General features: G+C 37.6%; 1 protein-coding gene across 1 annotated transcript in view; it reads left to right on the top strand.

Annotated features, from left to right (window-relative positions):
• The window catches only part of LOC120500538 (probable acyl-CoA dehydrogenase 6), a 75,752-nt gene that overhangs the window by 32,103 nt on the left and 20,776 nt on the right, over positions 1-22,873 (top strand). The window contains exons 3-4 of the mRNA XM_039705553.1: positions 13,922-14,051; positions 17,645-17,751. Of these exons, the coding sequence (XP_039561487.1) occupies positions 13,922-14,051; positions 17,645-17,751 (237 nt within the window). The remainder of the gene's footprint in view (positions 1-13,921; positions 14,052-17,644; positions 17,752-22,873) is intronic.

Raw genomic sequence — 22,873 nt, 5'->3', positions numbered from 1 at the left:
AATCAGATCAATAAGGCCCATTCATCTTGCTAAGATATTCCAAAAACATCCTGGATGTGGGATAAAGAAGATAAATCTTCATTAGCATAAGAAACAGGAGTGAGTGAAGCACAGTGCCCAAAGCTGCATTTACACTGATAAAGACTTTTCATTGTGGAAGAAATTAGAGATCACTTTCACCCCAGGTTAGAATGGAAAACACAAACCAGAGAATGGGATTTGTCTGAAGACACATCTTAGCTCTGGAAAGCTGGCATGGAAGGATACACTGAGAGATGAAAAACAAACAAAAAATCATATCAAAATTTGTTGCTTGGTTACTTAAGTGTATTCATCTTCAAATAAGAGTGACAGTCTCTTATATCTCTTCCTTCCAACACAGTAAAACTTGCTAGTTCTTCTCTTTTGCTTAAAGTTTTAGCCTAAAGTTTTCTGGAAGCTGACGGGCTGCACACATCTTTGCAACTGCAGGGCTAGATTAAACAGAACTCCAACAGCACTAACCACTCCAGCACAAAGTCAGAAGCAAGCCAAATCTCACAGAGTGAATTGCAATTAAATTGCAAGTGGAATACATTTTCCAGTGGTAAAACATTAGTGTGGGTGACCTCAGTCTGCAGCAGCAAAGCTTCCAAACAGCAATTTCCCTAAAATGGTAAAAGGTTGGGGTTTCTTTTGTGGGATTTTCTATTTCTTTCCATGGCAGTACTTCTAACACATAAGAAAAATTTGTGCAACAGGAATATGTATCTAGTCTTTCATGTAAACCTCCTTAAAATGCAGAGAACAGTGGCATGGTTTGGTTTGAAAATGTAATTGTTAAGGTCTGTCTTTTAGCATGCTATTTAGATGAATTTGTATTTGCTGCATTTTTCCTCTGTCTTGCTTTGTTAATTGCTCTTAATTCATACTTTAGCAGTGCTACTCCAAAATTTAGAAAAGAGGATTAACCATAGTTGAGAGAGATTTCAAACAAGAATCAATTCTTTATTGATGCTTGGTGGTGTAAGAAAAACAGAAGCTCAGTCATTACAGCTATACCATTTTTCCATAAATGAGATTAAAATAAATAAGCTCCTTTTCTTCCTTTGCTTCTGTGTTGGAATTTTTTTGAGATAGAAGATACACATTAATTCATATTTTACTTGTTTTAAGTCACCTGATTTGAAGTGATGAGGCTGTAGCCTAGAAGATGCTGTGATCTTTTCCAGACAGAAAAACTTATCTCACTTCCCTCTCCCTTTTTGTTGTTGCTGTTGTTTGGTTGGTTGCTTTGGTTTTTTGTTTTTTGTTTTTTTGGTTTTTTTTTGGTTTTTTTCTTAATGGAAAGAAAATTCCAGCTTTACAAGTGAGGAATTGTTCATGTAATTATGAACAATCATGTTCATAATTGTTCATGCTTCAACGATGTATAGCATGGCCTTAAATCTTAATGCTAAGTTTTAGTGTTCACTATTCAATGAACAATGTATTTGTCCTTTCCTCAACTATTTTAAACATAGGGTGAGAGTTGAGCATAAATTGATGTCTTTGGGCTTTCTCATTCTTTATGGTTCTGTAGAATGATACAACTATTTTAAACATAGGGTGAGAGTTGAGCATAAATTGATGTCTTCGGTGTGGGCTTTCTCCTTCTTTATGGTTCTGTAGAATGATGTAGTTGGGAAAAAGGAGGCAGAGTCACTGCTGCTTTACTCACCATTAATTTGCTGTTGCCAGAATCACTCAGTTTGGGCCTACCTGATGCTGAGAGATGCTATGCACTGGATTAATCATAATGAGTTAGCAAATAGTTCTTAAGGAGGAAAAGGATTATAATAATGCAGCACTGAAAGGATGTGCAGTATGCTCAGGATCATGAAGCTCATAAATTGTAATACATTTATTATAATTTTGTCTGAGACACTGCAGAAGCTTCAGAATGGGTCACATTACAGATGCTTATATATCACTGTGTTTCTTCAGCATCTCGCTCTGCACTTTGATCATGAAAAAGCTGCTTTGCACCCTTGAACAGCTGCCCTGGGCAGTTTATAAAGACAGTCTGAGTCAGTGTGGGCTTGGTGTCTCCTCCAGACTAAGGGTACTCAGAGATGTTGACCGTGCTGTATTCTTGCATAACTGTGAGATTCAAGAGGTGTGCTGGAAATGCCAGAACCATTTTTTAAGCCAGAACCATTCCAGGACAGACATCTGCACATCTGCTGCCTCCACTGTGCAGCAGGGAAAGCCCACAGTGTCTGAGCTGCAGGGGAACTCCAAGGGTCCAGCAGCAGTGGGCTCTTTGTGTGTCAGCAGGATGATCCCTGCAGCCTCAGTCACCTCCTGTGTCATGTGCTGCCCACAAATGAGGAAACAAATGTAGCCCAGCACCTCTTTAGGGTGCCTCTGAAATAATGGAAAGCTTATCAGCAAGCTCTTTGGAGATGTTGTTTCAGAGTAACAAGGAGGTGATGAAAAATATTTCTGTCTCTGAACAGAAATGTCCAGGAGACCACATGAAACAAAGGATTCATCAGCAATCTTACTTACAGTGGCTGCACATTGAGATGGCTAACTGTGATAAAAGGTGCTCATGGTAGTAAAATCCTCTTCAGTTCCTTTTCTTACAGGCCTGTCCTGCCCACTGGGGTCTCATGGCCACAGAAGCCTGCAGTGACAGATGCTCACAGGTGAAAATTAGGCAAATAGTTTGTGACTATTGGATGTCCTTCTAAAATAGTGCCTTTTATGAAATGGAAAGTTATGTAACTTGGAAACATGACAAGGATCCTTAATATAATGAAATAATTTTCTAATTGTGTGTTTTGTTTTCGGAGATTCTTAGACTACTTGCCAATAAATTGCATGGCATTTTATTTTTTATTTCACATGTTTCAATTACTTGTTTAGAAACAGTACACATAACACTTTATAAACCCCAGGTGTCTGATGGATGGTTGCAAGTGCTTTAAAAGTTCTTTGCAGTTAGATGGATCTAATGGAAATTCCTTCATACAAGACCAGTTAAAAACAATAGTCGCAAATTTGCACAAAAGCTTTTTCCTGCATGAAAAGGCTACTTTTCCCTCCCCCATCATTCTCACTTTTTGTCTACATGTAGACGTGTAGGAGAGGAAGAGCAGATGACTCTGGAAAATCTGTGTCCTCGGGAGGTGGAAGGTGGAGGGGACTCCAGCCTCCCTCGTTTGTTGTTGTTTTTCTGTTTGTTTGTTTGTTTTAATTTGAAAGGAAGGTGTGTTATTGGCTAGATGATTGAGCCATAAAGATAATTCAGGTATTTGCCAATACTTCTGAGATTATTTTTTAAATATCTCCTGGAATAATTTCTGAATTTCTATGAAGAAGGTGGGTTTTTTCCCCTCAATAAAAATTGTTTTGCTTATTTTATTTTAAAATATAAATATTTTAAATTCAGTTTCAGGGACATTCCATAATAATACAATGCACGTGCTGATTTAATGTAATTTGCCTTTCAGAATTTCATGGAGAAAACAATGAAATTTGATTCATTTAAAATTTACTATGTCACCACATATTCAGTATGTTGAATATGAAAATCACATTTATTGCTATGTAACTCTAGAGTGATATTTTGAGAACAAGAATTTGAAATAAAATTTGTTGTATAGCTAGTTATGAAAAAGTAAATTACTGAGATGAGGAGTGAACCCTTCTTGGGTTCCTGAATGGCCTGTATAGTCACAACTGGGAGAGATCTGACTTTAGTCTTAAGTGTTTAAATAGCAACTGGTGCAAGTGCATCCTTGCTGTAGACTTTAATTTGCTATGGATAAATCTATTTCTATTTCTGTTGTAAAAAAATACAGCTAAACTATATAGCAAAAGGGTACTTAACTACTGGGTGCATGGATTCTTAGGATCATTAATTATAATTCAGGTGGGATTGGGAATCAAGGCAGGCGACAAGGATATTCTGGGGAGGAGGTTCTGTTATTTTTCTGAATTCATCTCAGTCTGAACTCATCTCTTTAGCAATGTCATTGTTCCCTTTTGTCCTAGGTTAATCGTAGGTATGTTATGGACCCCAGTGGGATCACACTGGTAATTGTGTAATAGGCAGTTTGATGTGATTTTTATTGCAAACTGTATTATCATTTTATCTGGTCTGCAGCAGGGTGCTGTTATTCCCCCTTGGAACAGCCTGCTTTTCATTGGTTTGTGAGCTGATTTGTTGCTGGTTTCAGAACTAAATCTATAAGAAGAAAAATATAATCCTGTTCAATAATGTTAATAATTTCTTGGAGGAGACAACATTGTGTGATGAAATGCTTATAGAAGTAATATAACACTCTGAGTAGAAGGTTCTTTTGAAGAAAATAATCTTGAATGGGGAATTTTATTTGTGGTATGCTTGCACTGTGCTGAAAATAATTTCGGTTTTGGCCAGTAGCACATACAAAGAACACCTGCAATGTCAGCATAAATAAAAATAGTAGAGTAGCATATTTCACACTGGAGATTGCAGTTTAGATGAGAATCCTGTTGTGTCAGCTGTTCTACAAACAGAGAAGAATAATCTGTTTCATGATACAGTCTGGCTGACAAATCTTAAGGACAAGGATGCACACAGAATCATAGTGAAAATGAGAAATTACCTAGATATTTGCAGCTATAAATATGGTTTAAAACCATTATCCGCATTCTTTAAACTAAATAAAAGTTGCCAATGAAATTTTCTCTCCATTAAAATTGTCAAGAATAGAGAAAGCATGGAAATATATCCATTTTATGGAAATATTGAGTTTATTGGAGAAAATGAAGGTAAAGGTATTGTTCTGACATTGCAAAAATGCTTTCATTTTTACCCCAGAAGTGGCTTTTATTATGATCTTTCCTTTGTGTGTCTTTAAAAAAACCAAAGTTACCTGACAGAAGCATACAATTTAATGTTATAAAAATAATCAAATAGTTTCATTTTTATTTGACTTTTATTCCCCATTTGAGATCTAATCTATTGCCTTTCCTGGAAAACTGCAAATTTGTGTTTTATCTCAAAGAGCTCACCAAAATCCATTGCTCAGATCTAGAAATACTCTTTTATTGCTTTGCTTTTGCTAACAGAAAGCAGTTTCAAAACCAGTCAGGTTTCTCAACAATCACAAATACAGAAGATGGTCTTCTTTGGTTTCTGCTGTACTTGGGAACTGAAACCTCTGGAGGAGCTCCAGCAGCACGATGGGCTGTCCCACACAGTGGGTGCTTGGGAGCTGCCAGAGCCCAGGAGCTGAAGGCTGTGTCAGTGTGCAGATGCAGATGTTGCCAGCTGAAGAGAATTTATAAACAAGGGAATTATCTAATCACAGAGGGTGTGCTTCTGGCTACAGCATTACTTGATGGATGTCTCCTTAATAATCTGTTGGCTGTGGCTGTGCTGGGACTATGCTGACCTGCAATGTGGCAGGCATTTTAGGATGGCATGTTATCTTTTTCTTAGTATCTGACCCCAATATCTGGAGGACTTAAGAAGTCAGCCATGAATGGAAATTCGAATGGAAATTCATTTAGTCCTTTAGGTCTGTGCTGGTCAGGAATTCCTGTGGAAATCTCCTGCAGTGCACTTCTGTTCCAAGTTTGCTGCTACTGAACTAAAACGCCTGTGCTGGCCAGGCTTGCTCCAGAGCATGTCCAAAGTTAATTTCGTTATTCACTGCACACATGATGATTTTTTTTTTTACGTTATTTCAAGTTTCTCCCCCCATGCCCAAAATTAAAATTCTCAATTTATAATTCCATTTGTAGATTGCAATTTTTAGAAAGTGTAATCTAGTAAAATTTATGTCTTTGGGTGTGACATATTAAATATCTAAAGTTTTCATGTCAGAAAAATGTGAATTTCCGACAAGCTATTTATTATCTTGGACTGGAATAAAAAGATTTTGTAGGGAAGAAAATTAAACATAGCTTTCAGCTGATAAATATTTAGTCTTTGTATTAAATCTTAGCATAGAAGTTTCAATAAGTAGCAAATGTAATAAATCTGTAATCCTTAAATCACTTACTATTGCTTCTCAGTTTAATTATTTATTTACTTGGAACTCAGAAGAAACAGAATTATGTTTTTAATATTGACTGTATATCCTGATACCTTAAAGGAATTAAATAAATTGGATGCCTGAAAAATTGAAAGCAGTAAGTCTGCTTTTTGTTCATAGAGAGCTACAAAACCGAGTACAGTGACTCCTTTTCATCCAGCTTTTAAAAATTCCTTACAAATGTACATACTTGTATTCAGTCCTGTTACTCTTCTCTCTGTTGTGCTTACACTGGGGTTCTTTGTTCTTTGTATCTCTGTTGGTTATCAATTGATAAGTCAATTCCCATTTTCTTTCCCTGTTGACCTATGGATGGTTGAATGTCTGTGCATTACTGTATGTTCTTTATACTGTCTTTTTGTGCATTCACACTTAAGATCCTACTGGAAGAAAATTTGCCATGATGCAGAGTAACGTAAACTTTTTGTAGGAATTTGTGGCAGTCATGTGGGAGGACGAGTCCTGAGTAGAAGCACCAGCAACACATACATACCTGCTTCATCCTTGTACAGGTGTGGGACTAATTATTACCTGTTCAATGTGAACAAATACGTTTAAGACAGCTGGGCAGCCATTCAGACATTTTCTTGTGAGGAAGTGCACATTTTACATGGGGCTGACAGATGCTGATGACAGATTTCAGAGCCTCTGAGGGCTGACATGGTTGTGTCAGGAGAACTGCAGTGGACACACATATTGTTGAAGGATTTGATGCAGTGGTGGCCTGATCATCAGTAGGGTGGCCACCTTTAAGCTAGAGAGAACAAGCATTCACTGCTGGATACACTTGACTCAGAGAACTTACTTTGCAAGCAGAGCTTAGAGCAGGCTGGCAGCCTGCTGGTAGCAGCGTGTGTGCTGGATGTACGTAAGGAGGCTGGCAGCTGTTGCTGGTTGACTGACCTCAAGCAACAGGCAGGTTGCAAAGGTGATATCCTTGAAATGCATTCTATGATTTGTTTATGAGTTTCCTTCCCAAAGAGAATCCTGATGAGAAGTAACACAGCTTTTCCACTGAAACTCAGGAAGGGTGATAGTCAGCCTTTATACTTCTTGACTTCATTTTGTGTGTTTTTGATGTTGATTTCATTTTCTTTTTGCTGTGACATTTAGTTTGACTGACATTTTCAAATGTACAGTAATTGAGATCTGTGCTCTTTAACCTTAAAGAAAAAGCTATAAGCTATTTTGATTAAATTCCAATTTTTTGGAACAGATGTTGTATCAGAGCGGAGTGGGGGGGAAATAAGCTCCATTTAAAACTCCAGGCAAAAGACACCTGAGGAGTCTGTGAGCAGGCATTGCTTAAAGCTTTTCTCTGGCTTGGAGTTGATGCAATAGCTGGTGCCTGGCGCTGTGTGCACTTTGGATCTTCTTTCTCCTCTTTTCTTTTTTGGCTGCTGCATCTTTTACATTGTTAATGTGTCTTATGTTGCCATGTGTACATTTTATTCTATTGTACTGGGCAGCTTAGCTTTTCCTTCCCCATAACATTGTTTGCACACATTTTTGGGGGTTTGTGTGATACTATTTTTAAAAGCTCTGATAACCTTCTGAGTTCAAAGTTTTATGTAAATGTGGTTGCTAACTCAGTGTCACTGGGTGATTCTGCATAACCACTTAGAAAATGAGGAAAATTGAAAAAATTTTTGAGGGATGTTTTAGCAATAAGATGGTAGTAAGTGCAGGCATTGGCAGCTTGGTGATTTAGAATATACTGCTCTGGCTTTTTAAAGTGTTCTATACAGCTTTGAACCTTTTTTAAATGTATCCATGCTGTCCGTAGCTGGGGCCAGGTCTGTGTGATACATTTATCTGCACAGTGGTGGTATTTATCTGCTCAGTTGCAGGCGCTGCCAAGTTCCTGTGTGGTATTTTGTGGTGGTGTCATAGGAGAGTTTTTATCCTTACACTGTGTGAAAAGTTTCTCCTTTATTTTACAGTATATACCAGTCTTGATCTGGTCTGCAATCACCTTATTTGCCTCAGTAAATTTCATTTCTGTGGTGGCAACTGTGATGACTTCTGTAGCAAGAAGGAACAGAATACAGAATACAGTGCAGAATAATGCAGAATACAGAAGGAGTTTTGCAGGAACACACATTTTGCATTGTCAATTGCTCTTGGGATTGTATTTGTGCTGCTAACCATGAGTGCTTGAAAAGTAATGAGAAACCAATCCATATTTTTCCTTTTCCAAGGGCTACTGGATCATAAGTGATACTAAAAGTTTGGTTAGCAGCATAAGTCCTTACCTGTCTTGAAATTTTTGGATTAAGTAGTATCTGGGAGAGAGCAAGTACTGAAGATGACTGTGATCTTTCTAGGATCAACCAAATAAAATAATGAAGCACTATAATTTTTCCTGGTTTGGGACAAAATTTCATTCAAACTGAGGGAGTTTGGTTTCCCTTACTAAGGTAATCTGTTAAAAGGATCTTTGCATCTGTTGCAATGGTTTATTTGTGTCTGGAGGTTTTTCCTTTGTCGGTTTTTTTAGTTTGTTGCTTTGTTTTGATTTTTTTGTGAATTGATCTGGGGGGAAAATAGCCCAAAACCACATATATCTTAATCCCCACAAGGCTAAAGTGGACTCACAGTTTTTCTGTTACTCTTAATGAGAGGTTTTTTCCTCTACACCCGTCCAGAAGCAAATAATCAAGAAGGCAGGAGGTGTTTTCTGAACTTCATCAGTCCCAACTTTTCAGAATGGATTTATGGGAAATTACACAGGACAGAGAGTGCACCCTTGCTAATTCTTTAAATTCCTTCAATATAAAGTAGAGGAAAGGAACTATGATATAGATTTCTGTACTGTCCTACTTGATGACATTTGCAGTTATGTAGATTCAAGGTTCTTTGTACTTCTCTGGAGATGAAATTCTTGAACCATATTTATGACAGGTGAATAAGGTTTCAACACTTAAATTTTACTTCTGTTGATTTAAAATTGTAGGCTGTGATGAAAACTAGCAATTAGCTTTGTCATCCTAATGTCAAATATAGGAGTCTCTCAGACCTGTCTTCAAACTGGGATTCGATTAATGTTTTGTCTTTGACAAATATGAGAGCACACATTTGGGGTTTTTTTTTGCACTGTGGTAGATGCCCAGAGTAGAAATAATACTGAGTGATTTTCTTTGGTGTAGATACACTTCTTTGAAACTTTGGAAAGTATGTAAGCAAACAAGATAAATTATATAAGCATTTAAAATGGAGTTCTGGATACCACAGATATTGTCATTCCCACTAACAGCTACTAGATGGGGTTCAGAAGCAAATTCCAAGTAGAGACACTTGTAAACTCTTACAAATTTTTAACTAGAAACTTCAAGTCTCATCATGGAACAGTCATATTGGAACAGGGATCTTGAACAAGTGGCAAGGAATGCTCTGGTCTTCACAAAAGTGAAATGATTATATGAAAAACTTTGGCTTCTCATTTGCCTTTATGACTCCTTTTTCATAGACTTTCTCTGCCTTTGTTTTTCCAACTGGTCTTCTCAGAAGTGCTTCTCTTTTGGCATGTTGCAACTGGAGATCATGTCTTGCTCTTTTATTTGTAGTTTTGGGCATCATTTGTGCCACCTACCCTGAATTCATATGTAATATTCCTGATACCCTAAATTGTCAGATTTAGTAGAATGTACACTTGTGTCTTTTAAAACAAATGTTTTTTAAGATTCGCTGTGTTCTTTTGGATTCCTACTCCACTGCCAGGATCTACAAACATGGCATGTAAAAATTTGCTGATCTGTATAAAATAAGGAGCTTTTGTGGGTTGGGAATGTTAAAATAATGTGATGGTGGTGATTAGTAGAAAAGCAGAGATCCAATTTAAAGGAATAGGTTAATATACTGACCATGGTGTGGTGGGTTCATCTTGGCCAACCACTAACTCACTCTCCCTCTTCAACAGGACAGGGCAGAAAATACAATGCCAAGGCCTGGCTGTCGAGGAAAGTCAGGGAGACTGGCCCCCAGTTACCATCGCAGTAAAAAGCAGACTTGGCTGGGGGAAAATTATTTTAATTTCCTTCCAGTTAAAGCAGATATGTGTAGTGAGAAGCAAAGGCAAATTAAAACAAAATGTTCCACCATCGTCTTCCCCTTCTTCCCAGGTTCATCTTCCATTCTTCATTCCTGACTCATCTACCTCAGTCCCCACCCCCCGTGGCACAGCAGGATGGGGATGGTTGTAGTCAGTACATAGCACATCCTCTCTATTCTTCCTTCCTCTTCACACTTTTTCCTTCCTGCAGCTTGGGTCCTGCCCATGGGCTGCAGTGCAGAATCTTTATTTATTTGTATGTTTCTGTGCTCTCTGCTTTGGGCCTTATATGTTAATTGCTTTGTAAAAGAACCTGACATCCAACAATGTGATATTGTATTAGCCCATTTAAGAGCTGGAAGTTGTGCTATTATCATCAAAACTGTAACAATTTAAACATAGCTGAGTTGTCTCTTTCTGCCTGTTTTCAGCTATAAAAGCAATAGTGCATTAGACTTTTTGCCTAGTTTAATCTACTTTGTGCTTTGTTATTTTAATTTTCATGCAAATTAAAAATGGTAATGTAGCCAAACAATTCTCTAAAGGTCCCTCATCTCATTTTAAAGTAAACTGAAATATTTACCCCAGAAATGTTTTTACATGTGAATATTTAAATATTTGTAATTCTTGATTTGAAGGTTTTTTTGGTATGGGTTTTTTGCTGCTTATTTTGTGTGTGTGTGTGTGTTTGTATGTTTTCTAAAGCAATCAAATCTGGAATTGATTTGGTTTCTTTCACTGTGCATTTTTCACCAAAATTTTCACTCCTATGTTAGGCATGGTGTTTGCTCTTCTGAATTAAAAATTAATTGACCTATTAGCATTACATCATTGTACAGATATTTCCAGGAAGTGATGTTTGTTGATGAGACTGCAAATACAAACATACTACCCCCAGCATATTGCCTTTTTCACAAATAAGAGTTATTCCAAAAAGTTCTTCCCTCTTCCAAAAAGAGTTATTCCCAAGTTCTGTTCCAAATCAAAATTGAACATTAATTTCATGAACCTTTTGCCATAATCACTGAAGCAGATGGAAATAAGAATGGCTTGGTGGTTTTGTCTCAGATTAAGAGCTGCGTCCCATGACATGGAGGGAAATGTGCTCACACCAGCCCCAAAATCTCTGTCTGGAGTGCTGGCAGTGGGTCTGTGGGCACCAGGCTGCCACTAGGAACTGAGGAAAAGAGGAAATTCCTTTGGTGCTTGTAGCCAGCACTGCCTGCTAATGGTGTGTGTGACACCACTGGCAGCCTGGCTCAGTGTGGAGGGCCAGTTCTCCAAAGAGATGGGACACAAGTGTGTTTAGCCACGGCCTAAGTTACCTGAAATACCAGGGATATAATGGCTCACACTGCTCTGACAAATCAATCTTCACCTTGATCAAGTATTCGGGGCTTAAAAAGACATGCTCTGTCATTGTCCATCAAATCACTCACATTTTTCCATGAAACTTTAGCTTCTTGGCTCCTGGAACAGAACTGATGAAAACTTAGGTGTGGTCTGATTAATGGTTTTACCATTTGCTTCTGCCCTTCCTGCCTGCATCTGTGGTGGCCTCTTGCATTATCTATCCCCAGATTATAAAATCTTGAGATTTTATCATCTCTTTTCCTGGCAGGTCTTCCCTCTCTACCTCCAGCTCTCAAAGCTTCGTTCTGCTCCTTTATTCCCTTTGGTCAGAAATTCGTTCATTGTTATTCCTTTAAAAGTTGGCCTTTTGCAGTATTTTGTTTTTACAGTGTACTGCTTAGTAATTTATCTCGAATGAGAGCAAGAAGCATCTGTTATGTGACAAAATACAATGGCTTGTGGTATGCACAAATAATGTCTCTAAGCTGTCCACTTGGATAAAGTAGCCCTTCTTTGGGTCAGTTTTTGTGCATAACATTCCTCCTGGGAAGTTACTTTGGATAAATCAAGAAACTAAGGTTTTGGTCTGTGAAATTTAAGTGCAAGATGGGAATATAACTGCCTGGTAGACAAAACTAAAGATAAAATCAGTAATAACAGTAGTCTGGCAATACAAGCATTGGTTGATTTAAAATAAAATCTAAAAAATCTAATTAAAAGGATTTGTGAGGTGCCAAAAATGAGGTTGTCTATTATAATTCTGCTATAGATCCATACCAAATTAGCAAAATCTCTCATGACAGATATCTTTAAATAGTCTTGCCTTTGCATGCACATACATTCCTTGCTGTTCTCCGAACATTTATTTATTGATACGGGCTGTGTAAAGGCAAGAAAATTAGATTATTTGTTATGTTAAACACATTTCCACATTGCTGATGTTTCATTATACTGCTTAAGCTCCCAGCAGGAACTTTAATTTTGTGTGTATTTTTAAAAAAACATTCCAAGCAAAAGCTTTGAGAAGCAGCAGTTTTATAATTCTGAGAGTCTAGACTATTCAGTATAACTTAAGCAGGAACTTTAATTTTGTGTGTATTTTTAAAGAACATTCCAAGCAAAAGTTTTGAGAAGCAGCAGTTTTATAATTCTGACAGTCTAGACTATTCAGTATAACTTAACGAGAAATGTTTTTTGGAAACAGAACTTTATGCTTATCCTTTCCTGTTGTGTTTTTCCTTTCAGTAAAGAAAGGATGCACAAAGATAGATTTTGTGGGTTTAGGAAACAGATGATAGCATGCAAAGCCTCATGTTTATATGCACTGTGGTGTTTTGACCTTTATTTAATGGTGTTTTTTGAAAACTTCAGAGCAGGTCAGTGAAGGGTGTACTCAGTGTTTGAGGTCAGCAAGTGAAAACAGACAAGGGTCATCTGCCCCTTATTGTGTGTGTGAGGGGTGACGGTCTGTATCTATTTATTTGAAATTTTCTTAGCCAGTCTTCAAAAGAGCTAAAAGAAAAAAAAAAAAAAGAAACAACATTATCTAATCAAAGCTGCTCAGTCAACTAATGACGTCAAGTAGTAACCTTAACCTTCACTTTCTCACTGTATTTCCTTTGGACTATAAGCTATTTAATATAGCTAAAAATTACCTCATCCATCATAGCAATGTAGCCTTTTTCTGTGCTTCACTGTGTAGTGGGTTTATCAGCACTGGGCATGGGAATGAGGTGAAGAATAATTTCTTCTTTAATTGAATTTGCAGATTGGAATGTTGGGAGGAGAAGGGGCAGCAATGGGCTGTGCTGGCACTGGGCCAGCACCCCAGGTTGTCAGTTCCCTGTGAACCAAGAGTGCTTTAATGACTGCACAGACTGGGTGCAGAGTGTGGAATAAATGCATTCAGTACTGCAGTTGTATCTAACATGAATTTTGAGCTACAGCAGTGATTTAGAATAGAAACATGACCTGTGTGTGGTTGTGGTCCGTGCTGACTTGGCTGCTGTGTCTGAGAAAGATGATTGCAATGTGTGATGAGAGCGGGTGTCAGGTGCTATCATGGGGAAATAAAAGCACTTATTACCTTGTGGTGTGATTTGTTCATATGACCTTGCTGTTGGAAAGAATAATTTTGCCTTCTGGTATCATTTACAACAGCATGTCATTTCTTCCTGCTGTTTCCAGTAAAAGTAATGAGGCTGCTTAGGATACTCAGAGGTGACCTGATGTGCACATTGATAATTAGAGCAGGTGTCATTCTCAATTCAGTTCTCAGTATTGTAGAGAATAATGGGGTATTGCTTTTGTGAAAGGGAAGCTGGTAATTGTCAAATACTTAAAAATTAGCAGTTAAATGGCAGTTGGCAAGTCCTTGCAGTAGTAAAATCTTTTTTTGTTGTTTTTCTCGTTGCTTATGCCAGTCTAGAATACGAGAATCACAGATTTCTTTTTTCCTCAGAGTATGGCGGCATGGGTTTGGACTTCTCCTATAATATTGCAGTGGCAGAAGAGCTGGGAAATATCCATTGTGGAGGTATTCCCATGGCCATTGGAGTGCAAGCTGGCATGGCTACCCCTGCTCTTGCAAGGTAATTTTCAGAAAGTTTGGTTTAGCCTAAAACCCAATTGTCATGAGTAGAAAAAAAACAATACTGTGTAGATTTACTGCCTACTTGCTACTCAGTAATGCCTGAGGAAAGAACCTATTCTCTACTTCTCTCAGTTTGCTTTAGGGGAGAAAATACTTTCTCTTTTTTTTTTTTTTTTTAATGGTTGAGTTATATTGATTATATATTAAAACATAAACCTTGTTGAGTTGTAGATAATATGTTTACAAACATAAAAAATTGGTACCAAAACCAATTAAAAAATTTAATTCCAGAATCCAGTTTGTTCATGTTTTTATTTTTTCTTATATCCCAGTGCAGTAATACTAAGGATGCATTTAGTTGTAATGATTAGGATCAGTCTAATTCTGCTTTATAATTTACTTGCTCTTTTTCCAGCTTTGCAAGGTGTCAGTCCTAAAGTTGTAGCACATATATCATGCTTCCTAACTATGCTCATTCTAGGCAATTAATAATTTTTCTTTTTCTCATCAGCTACATCAGTGTACCCATTTTAATCACGTATTATCATTCAGGCTCCTGCATTTTCTTAATCTGATTTGTTGTGTGTTTTTCCTCCCTGTCTTGGTTTGGAAAGACAGGTGCCTGCTAAGGAAGGCAGGAGCCTCTCCTGAAATGGAGAATATAAACCCCCTCCCGCCCCCCTCGAATTGCTATGAATTTTAAATTTAGGGGCTCTCACTGGAGGTCTCATCTACAACAAATTTTTCTTAAAGTTCTCATCTCCTTTGCATAATGCAAGAAAAGCTTGCTAAATGCAAGGAGTTCAGTATGTCTCTTGCAGCAGTGGCTTAACTATAGTCCAACTGAGAATAAGAATAGTATTTTAAAAGACTTTGGACAGTACTACCTTGCCCCCATGACAGCCTTTTATTTAGGGGTTTAAAGAAAATCTGTCAGTAAAAGAAGATGGGATTTTGTTCCACTGCAGACTTTTCGCCTTGTGTTACTCTGTTCTACTGTAGTAAAACAGTAAAGTTATGCATATTTGTGCTAGTGAAATCCTAAAGTGGAAGTTCTTGGAAAATAAGACTGAAATTGTTGTTAACTTGATAAAATCTTTAATTGAATTTGTATCTGCATTATTGAATTTCTCCTCCACTGCTGAGCCAATTCCACTGGCTATTTATACAATGCCTCCCCCCTCCCCACCACCACCACATGTAAAAGTACAACTTGGTAATGAAAAGAGAAAGCTGGTTGCTACAAGAAATTTTGCCTGCGTGCATCTTTATCTCATGCTGTGTGTGGGAAGATCAACTGCTTGTCCTGGGTCATGGATTCAAATGGCACCCATGTCCTGGATGGTTTCTTTAAAGGTATCTGTGTGCTGTGGGAATTCTAAACGTGTTCATAGAGATAAGTCAGATTTTGCATCTTGGCTGTGCATTGTTGCACAAATCAAACAATAATGTGGGAATCAACCATCAAACCCTAAAAAAGCCTCTGTAGCTTTTTGTTGGCTTTCATAAACTTGGGCTTTGTTCAGCATTCATGCCGCACACATTGAGTGTACCTACAAACTCAATGAATGTGATTCCTGTAATTCCAGGAGTCCCCTAAGTGAAGCAGTAAGATTTTCTAAATGTAAGGACTAAATAGAAAATGCTCTGTCCGCAGTGATCTGACTTTGATGGCTTGGAACTTAACTTTCTGCCAGGTCTTTCCAAATGCATTCAGATATAATAGTGCCCTTCTTGCTTACAAATAGAGTGGAGAAAGCAGCTCCTGGCTGAGGCAGTGAATAAGACACATTTCCCAGAGTTTATAGACATGCCTGTAGGGTGTCACATCACCAAATCAGTTTAGAGCTGCTAGTCTCAGCAGTAGGCAGTGAACTTTCCTTTTTTTTTTTTTTCCCAGTTGTTCATAGGCAAATAGTAAGCAAATTTAAGATGGGTAGAATTTTACAAAAGTGGCATGTTTTTAACAGAAAAGCTAGCAGCTGAGCAAGAAGCTAGCTGTCTCCTGCAAGGCATAGAGACCTACCATCTTCTGAAGATAGTGTTGCCCAACCAATTTGGTTTTTTTTTGATTGCAAAATAACATCTATAATCACATTTTTGGAAAGAACTGAACTGTTTTCTGGAACTCCAAACAAAGAAAGACATCAAACCAAAATATTATTCTAAGCAAAGTTCTTGCTGTGAAAATCCTCTGTTGAAATGCTAAAGGTTAGCAAAGTTTCAAGCATTAGAAAGCATTGCCAAAAATCACCACTATCTGCTCTCATAATCTGATTTTCCATGTTGTTGGTTGGGCTGTTTTGGGTTTTTTTGATGATGAATGTGCAGCTAGCCATACTTGATCAGGCCCCATGGAAAATTAAAAAACAAAGTTTGCTGCCTAACAGACATGGGTACTTTGCTCTAGAATGCTAGAGGAAGGAGTAGGCACTTCAGACTTGCTAGTTGAATTTATTTGGGATTGCTGCTGTGATTTTCAGCAGGGACAGGACTAGGAATTGAGCTCCTTGTGCACACCAAATGGAAGTGTCTGCCACATCCCTGTCCCATGTCCTTTGTGCCAGGATTGTTTGGAGGGCATGACTTAGTGTTAGCTTGAATGGCAAGCCCCTTTGGAAGTAGTGGGACAATGTTTCAGAAGGAGGCCCCAGCGAGCCTAAGGAGGTGAGTGGTGATGATGACCTGAGAAGCCTCACAACAAAGAGGAGGCTGAGGAGGAACTTGAATTTATGGATTCCTGGACACCGAAGACATTTCGTGACCGAAGGAATTTTTCAGTGGCACAAGAAAGGTCTGAGAACTAGATCATGAACTCACTGTTCACACTGCAAGAAGAAATCAGTGAATTCAGTGAATTTTAATTAGGACAAAATCAAGCATGAAATGAGATATAGCATATCTTGAATGGATGCAGTCTTCTAAACAACAGGAAAACAGCGTGTGCCTTTTAACTGAATTTAAATACACCCAAGTGAAATTTTTGTGTTAAAATACCATCCACAGTTTGCTGTTTCCTTTTTTATTTTTGTGGAGATAAAAGAACAGCTGGAAGAAGCATTAATGCATTTTACTGTGTCATTTAAATGTAGTTGTGAAATAGAAATAATTTAAATACAGGTATTTGCAGATTGTGGCCATCACATGTCAAAAGTTTTCATTCACCACTAAAACCTGGCAAAGAGATGGTGCAGAACACCAGAGACCAGCAAGTCCTCCATCCTGTTGGTTGCAGAGTAGTGCAGGAGCATTGAGAGGAATCCTCAGGGGTTATATTTATTTAGATCTGGAACTATTAAAGTAACAGCCATGAAGATAGATTTTGGCCATCTAGACCACACGTTTCTGTTGGAGTAAGATGCCTGAATGCTTTTTAAAACTTCTTTGAAATTATTGTGACTGCGCTTCTGGTGAAGACTGAATCACAGCTTTGGAGGGTATTTATTCTATCTTTTGGCTCTGGGACAGCTTTTACCTATTTATAAGAAAATTGATCACTGTGTGGGTAGAACAAAATTTGTAACTAACTTCTGAATAAAATTTACCTTCATAGGGTTTTAATATCCTATTTTTTTCGTTATATTGTTGCAGGTTTGGTTCTCATGAGTTGAAAAAACAGTTCCTCGTACCAACTGTAGCTGGTGATTTTGTGGCTTGCTTGGGAGTCAGTGAAGTTGGAGCTGGGTCAGATGTCGCAAGTAAGTTAACCTAGCAAACTGTCAGTTTTAGACAGCCTGATGTTTTAATGGAAAGAATCTGTTTTTCCTGACCCTTCACTTTTCCCCCATCCTTTGTAAGAAACAAAAGGAAGGAAAGTCTGGTGTGGCGAGGGCAAAAAGTAACATTCCAGGAATATAACACATCCTTCTCATGCATCCAAAAGCAATCAATTTTATCATATTTGTCAGGTGAATAAAGGGAGTAACCTTGTATAGGCTGAGCACAATAGATTAATGCAACTTTTATCCTGGCCCCAATTTTCTTCTAGTGCTGTCCTGCTCTGTGCAGGCTCACTGCTGGCAGGAGCACTCCAGCACCTCATCAGCTGCACAGCCACCTCCAGTACAGGGAACATCACCTGTTCAGCTGCCTGGACAAAGACCTTTCCACTGAACGGGGGAAAACTACAGAGCCTCTCTGCTCTGAAAATGATGGCATCACTTTTGGAATTGTTTCCTCTTGTTCATCCTTACTTCACCTCAGCCCCTTCTGTCATTCCTGTGAAGCAAAAATATCTCTCAATTGGTGATTGCTTTATTTAGAGCTAATGAAGGATTTACAATGTCAAATCTATTATCTTTTTGATTAAGTGACTTTGCATGCAACTCTTTTTCTTGGTTTAGCGCAAGAATATGTTTACAAACCTGGACAAATGAAACTATTATTCTGAGGTGCCTGAGGCAGTCTAAAATTTGAAAAATTAAATTAAAACATATATGGCTGAAAAAGAAAAGATGTCTCCTGTGATGATGAATCATGGACTTCACGGAAAAGGGAATGATAAGTGACGACTTTTATAGGTTTAGTTGTTGGACAGAGCATGGCCAAGTTGACCATATTGTGTTCTTACAAATTACTGAGACATCTTCCCGCAGACAAACTTGCCAAGTATGACAGATATTTTTAATCCAAGCACTCCTGTATCCACCTCTGTGACTAAACTCCTGTTGTTTTTTCAAGGCAAATAGACAAACATCCAGTGCTCGAGCAAGGTTGCAGCAGGTAGATTTCAAGAACATTAATTTAGATAATGAAATAATGGGACTAAATCTTCCTGCATATTTTATTGCTGTTTTCCTTTCTGGGTTAATTGAGTTTATTCATAAGAAGAATTCCATAATTTTAGTAGAGGTGTTTATTAAATAGTACTTATTAATAATACGTATTAATTATGAATAATAAATATAAAAATATTGAATTTCAATATAATTTAAACTACATTATTGTTTGTTATAATGTAAATATTATTAAGAATTAAATAACAAATCTTATAATAGCACTTAATAATTTATTTATTAAGGTAATTATAAATTTGAATTTTGCTAATGTAAGAAATACAACATCATTTATTTTAATAAATGCCTCTCTAGTTTAATTAGATGACTATCAGAAAATTCTAAATAGGAATTTAATTTTCTGGATGCAGTGTTCCAGATAATAAGTAATATAAATATTCCTTCAATCTTATTTATCATCTAGTTAAAGTGGTATGATACACATAGATGAATGCAGTTAAAAACCAATTTGGAATCAAAGAGGATTATCTACTGAACCTGTGCTGCATCTTGGAGACACACTACAGGATGAAATGTCCCTTCCCTTCCCGTGTCCTGGAAGATTTGATCCCTGATATAAATGCCAAATCCAGCTTAGATTGCTTCTGAAGGGCAATTAAATGAGCAACAAAAGCTTGTGTTCTGAGTTGCACCATTTTACACCATCTCCAGATGGCCCAGCTGTAAACAGACTGAGGTGTGTGAAACTGCACTTGGTGCTTCCCTTTGTTGCTGATGCTATTGGGATGTTTGTCTCCCTAAGAGAAGTGAAGGGCTGTGGCTGCTGTTCACAGATGTGAGTTGGGGATGTGCTTCTGCCATATGAGCCAGTATACTTTAACCTGAAGAATGACACAGAGTAAGGTATCTCTAACATTTTTTCCTGCAGTTCCAAAATAACTGAAGGTGATCTGAACACAGAAAACAAAACCAATGTTTACATGAGAACTGAAATGTGCCTCAAACTAACTTATTCAGAATTCAAGAGAAGAAAAGGGACTGTGTATATTAGTCTAATACAAGATTCATGTCAATTTGAAGGAACACCTGTCTCCTTTCAAGTGTAGTTGTTCTATATTGTCCGTAGTAGCGACCATGTGCACCAAAACTAGCACAGAATTGGCTTGAGAAGAAAAACAGAGTGGTACAGATGGTACACAAAGTGTCTTTAGTTTCAGGATTCTGGTACTACAAAGCGTACACATTTGTGTCAGTTTGAATGACATTGTCTCATTCTATCTTACTCTGATCCCACAATTTATAGAAGGTAGTCTGTGGGTATATATAAGAGCACATCATGGAAAACACGTCCTCTTTCTTCAAGTTATGTTCAGGTATCTGCAGCTAGTAACACTGTTCGTGTCTACCTCTTCAACATAAATATCTTGCTCCATTTTGTCTCCGTGGAATCCAGCCTTTCTGCTTTTCTGGATTGAGGTTGTCTTTTCTGAGCCTAAAACCTCAGAATTTCACATGGTGTCTATAATGGCACAAATACATTTCCAACCCTGGTAGAAGTATTACTCTCCAATACATGATGTTACACAACAGCTTGCAGACTTGTGAATCCTGTGATTAACTGTGGATCATCCTCATTACCAATTTGCTATTGAAACATGGCAGGATTTAGCAATCACTTTTGCTGCTTTGTGTCTGAGTACTTGTACGTGCCATGTTGCATTTGAAAACTCGAGGTTGTTCCTTTCTTGCTGGGCCATACTTCAGTTGTCTCTGTTGGTGATGTCTCCCAAGTTTTTGTCACAGGCAAATTTAATTAGTGTATTCCTGTCCCTTTAAAGATCATTATGCAAATATTCAGTAGGTTTTGTCCAGAGGCTGATATCCAGGGAGGGGCTTAACTGGTACTCTCCCTGCACATCAGAACTTCTTCTTTTAATGTAACCTGATGCAATTTCTGCTTTGCTGAGTTCCTTATGCACGTTTCCACTTTTGTCCTAATTGTTGTATTTTCAAATTTTAACTCAGAGTTACCTAGTAGTGTTAATTTCACTTGCTTGGATCCAGTAGGATTTTTCTCTAGAAAATCCTATTTCATAATAAATCAGGTTGGGTTTAAATAAGATACCATGGGTAAATTGAATTATCTTTTATTTCCAAGTGTATTTTGAGGCTGTGCAGATTGCCAAAACCGGAAACCTCTGTTTTCACTAATTTTAATCTTTCTTGTAGGTGTTTTGCTTTGTCAATCATATTTGAATCTGTCTGTAATCTCCTGTGAAATATTTCTTTTTTTTTGAAGTATTCTCTATATGCCTCATTTTTTCCCATCCTCTTTTCATTTCTGTGGCTGAAGCAGTTTTGTTTGCCACCACAATCTTCTTTGATTTTGTTGGTTTTCATTTGCAAGATTTAACTTCAACCTATTGCAGTACTTATATTCTAACCTCCAAATTGTAGCTTACTTTCGTGATTAATCTTGTTCATTTCCTGCAAGTAATTTCCTGGTTTTTGAAGTGATTATTCATTCAGTTAGACTTGAAGTATTTCTTTAAAGTTTTGGGTTGGGCTTTTTTTCCTGTGCTGATGATGTAAATTTCAGATATGTGTTCTTCATATTTTACTTTAAGGATGTGTGTTGCCTATCTTTGACTGTAATACTGACCTTAAAAGTTGAAGCCAACCTTACCTTTAGTCAGATCTATTTAAGTGTGTGGCTGGACTTGAGTGCAGTAGAGAAGAAAATTGAGGCTTGAGTATGTGTGATTTGAACAGTGGTGTGACCAGCCCTGGCTGCTTATATGGCACCAGCTGTATTACTCACCTCTGGAGATGCCTTGTGCTCTTTCCTAGAAGGGCTTCTCAGAGAATGCTGTATAAGAGGGTGTGAGAGTCAGTGGTGTGTGCCTCCAAAAATGGGTTATGGAGCACCCACTGAAGTAGCCTTTTCCCAGAGATATGCTCTGTCAGGGAAAATAATTTGTCAAATATTCCAAATTATCTTCATAGCCATATTCCTGAGTCCATTTGACCACAGTAAATTGTTAAGTAGGTTTTCAAAGCCTGCTATATTTTAAACATATTATATATATACATATATATATATATATAAAGCATATAATATTACATATTATATATTGATTTGATAATCTTTATTGATAATCTCTAATTAAAGAGAATCAATTCGTCACACGACCATTTAAAATACTTATTTCTCAAGTGTTTGAAATAAACTGTGATCAGTTGAATCTGAAGTACTTGAACATTCTCATTAGTAAAGCATTTGTTCTTTAATCTGTATTTGGGTGGTTAGGCCCCTGTGACGCCATGCCTGCAAGAACTATTTACATTTGTGGTAACATCACAGCGCTCATTGTTCCTTTGCAGACCTTCTATGGGACTTCTATCTAATCTCTTCAGTGGCTGTTCCACAACAAAGGGATGTGTGATGTAAATCACTGTGTATGCTCCCATCCCTGTCACACCATTTCAGCACAGTCATATTTCTTGTTCCAGCTCTTGTGTGTCTTTCATTTATTATTTAGTCTCCATGTATATGAGTGTCCAATGTCTGTGTCCATGTATTATGACTGCCAATACTTCAGATTACTTAAGCTTCTTGGCATTCATTATTATACAGATTTCATATTGAGTCCCTTGGACAGATTTGCCACAGTCTTTTTATTGGATTAATTCCTCTGTGTCTGCTGGTTTTATCCACATGATTACCATCTCTTTCCCTTGCTTACATTCCTTTAGCCATAGCTATATCCCATACTTCCTTATTTTATACCTTATATAATTTTCTCCCATCATTTTTCTCCTATGCCTTCATTAACGAAAAAATTTCAGCCATGCTGACCTCAGTCCCAGTTTATCTCCTAAATTAAGCTCAGATACTTGGGTTTGCTTTTGCTTTGTGTTTAGAGCCCTAGGGAAGAATGTGCATGTGCAGACTGAGGTGATTGTGTATGAAAGTGTAACCAGATGACTTAAACATGCCTGCCCACTCCACTTGGTGTCTGACTCCTACCCTTCAAGTCTATGATCCCCCTTCAGTGCATGGTCTCTCTTGGATTTCATAGTC

Source organism: Passer montanus, unplaced genomic scaffold (assembly GCF_014805655.1).
Source record: "Passer montanus isolate IOZ18808 unplaced genomic scaffold, ASM1480565v1 scaffold10, whole genome shotgun sequence".
NCBI lineage: Eukaryota > Metazoa > Chordata > Aves > Passeriformes > Passeridae > Passer > Passer montanus.
The sequence above is the reverse complement of the archived record's forward strand: the minus strand, read 5'-3'. Positions and strand labels throughout refer to the sequence as shown.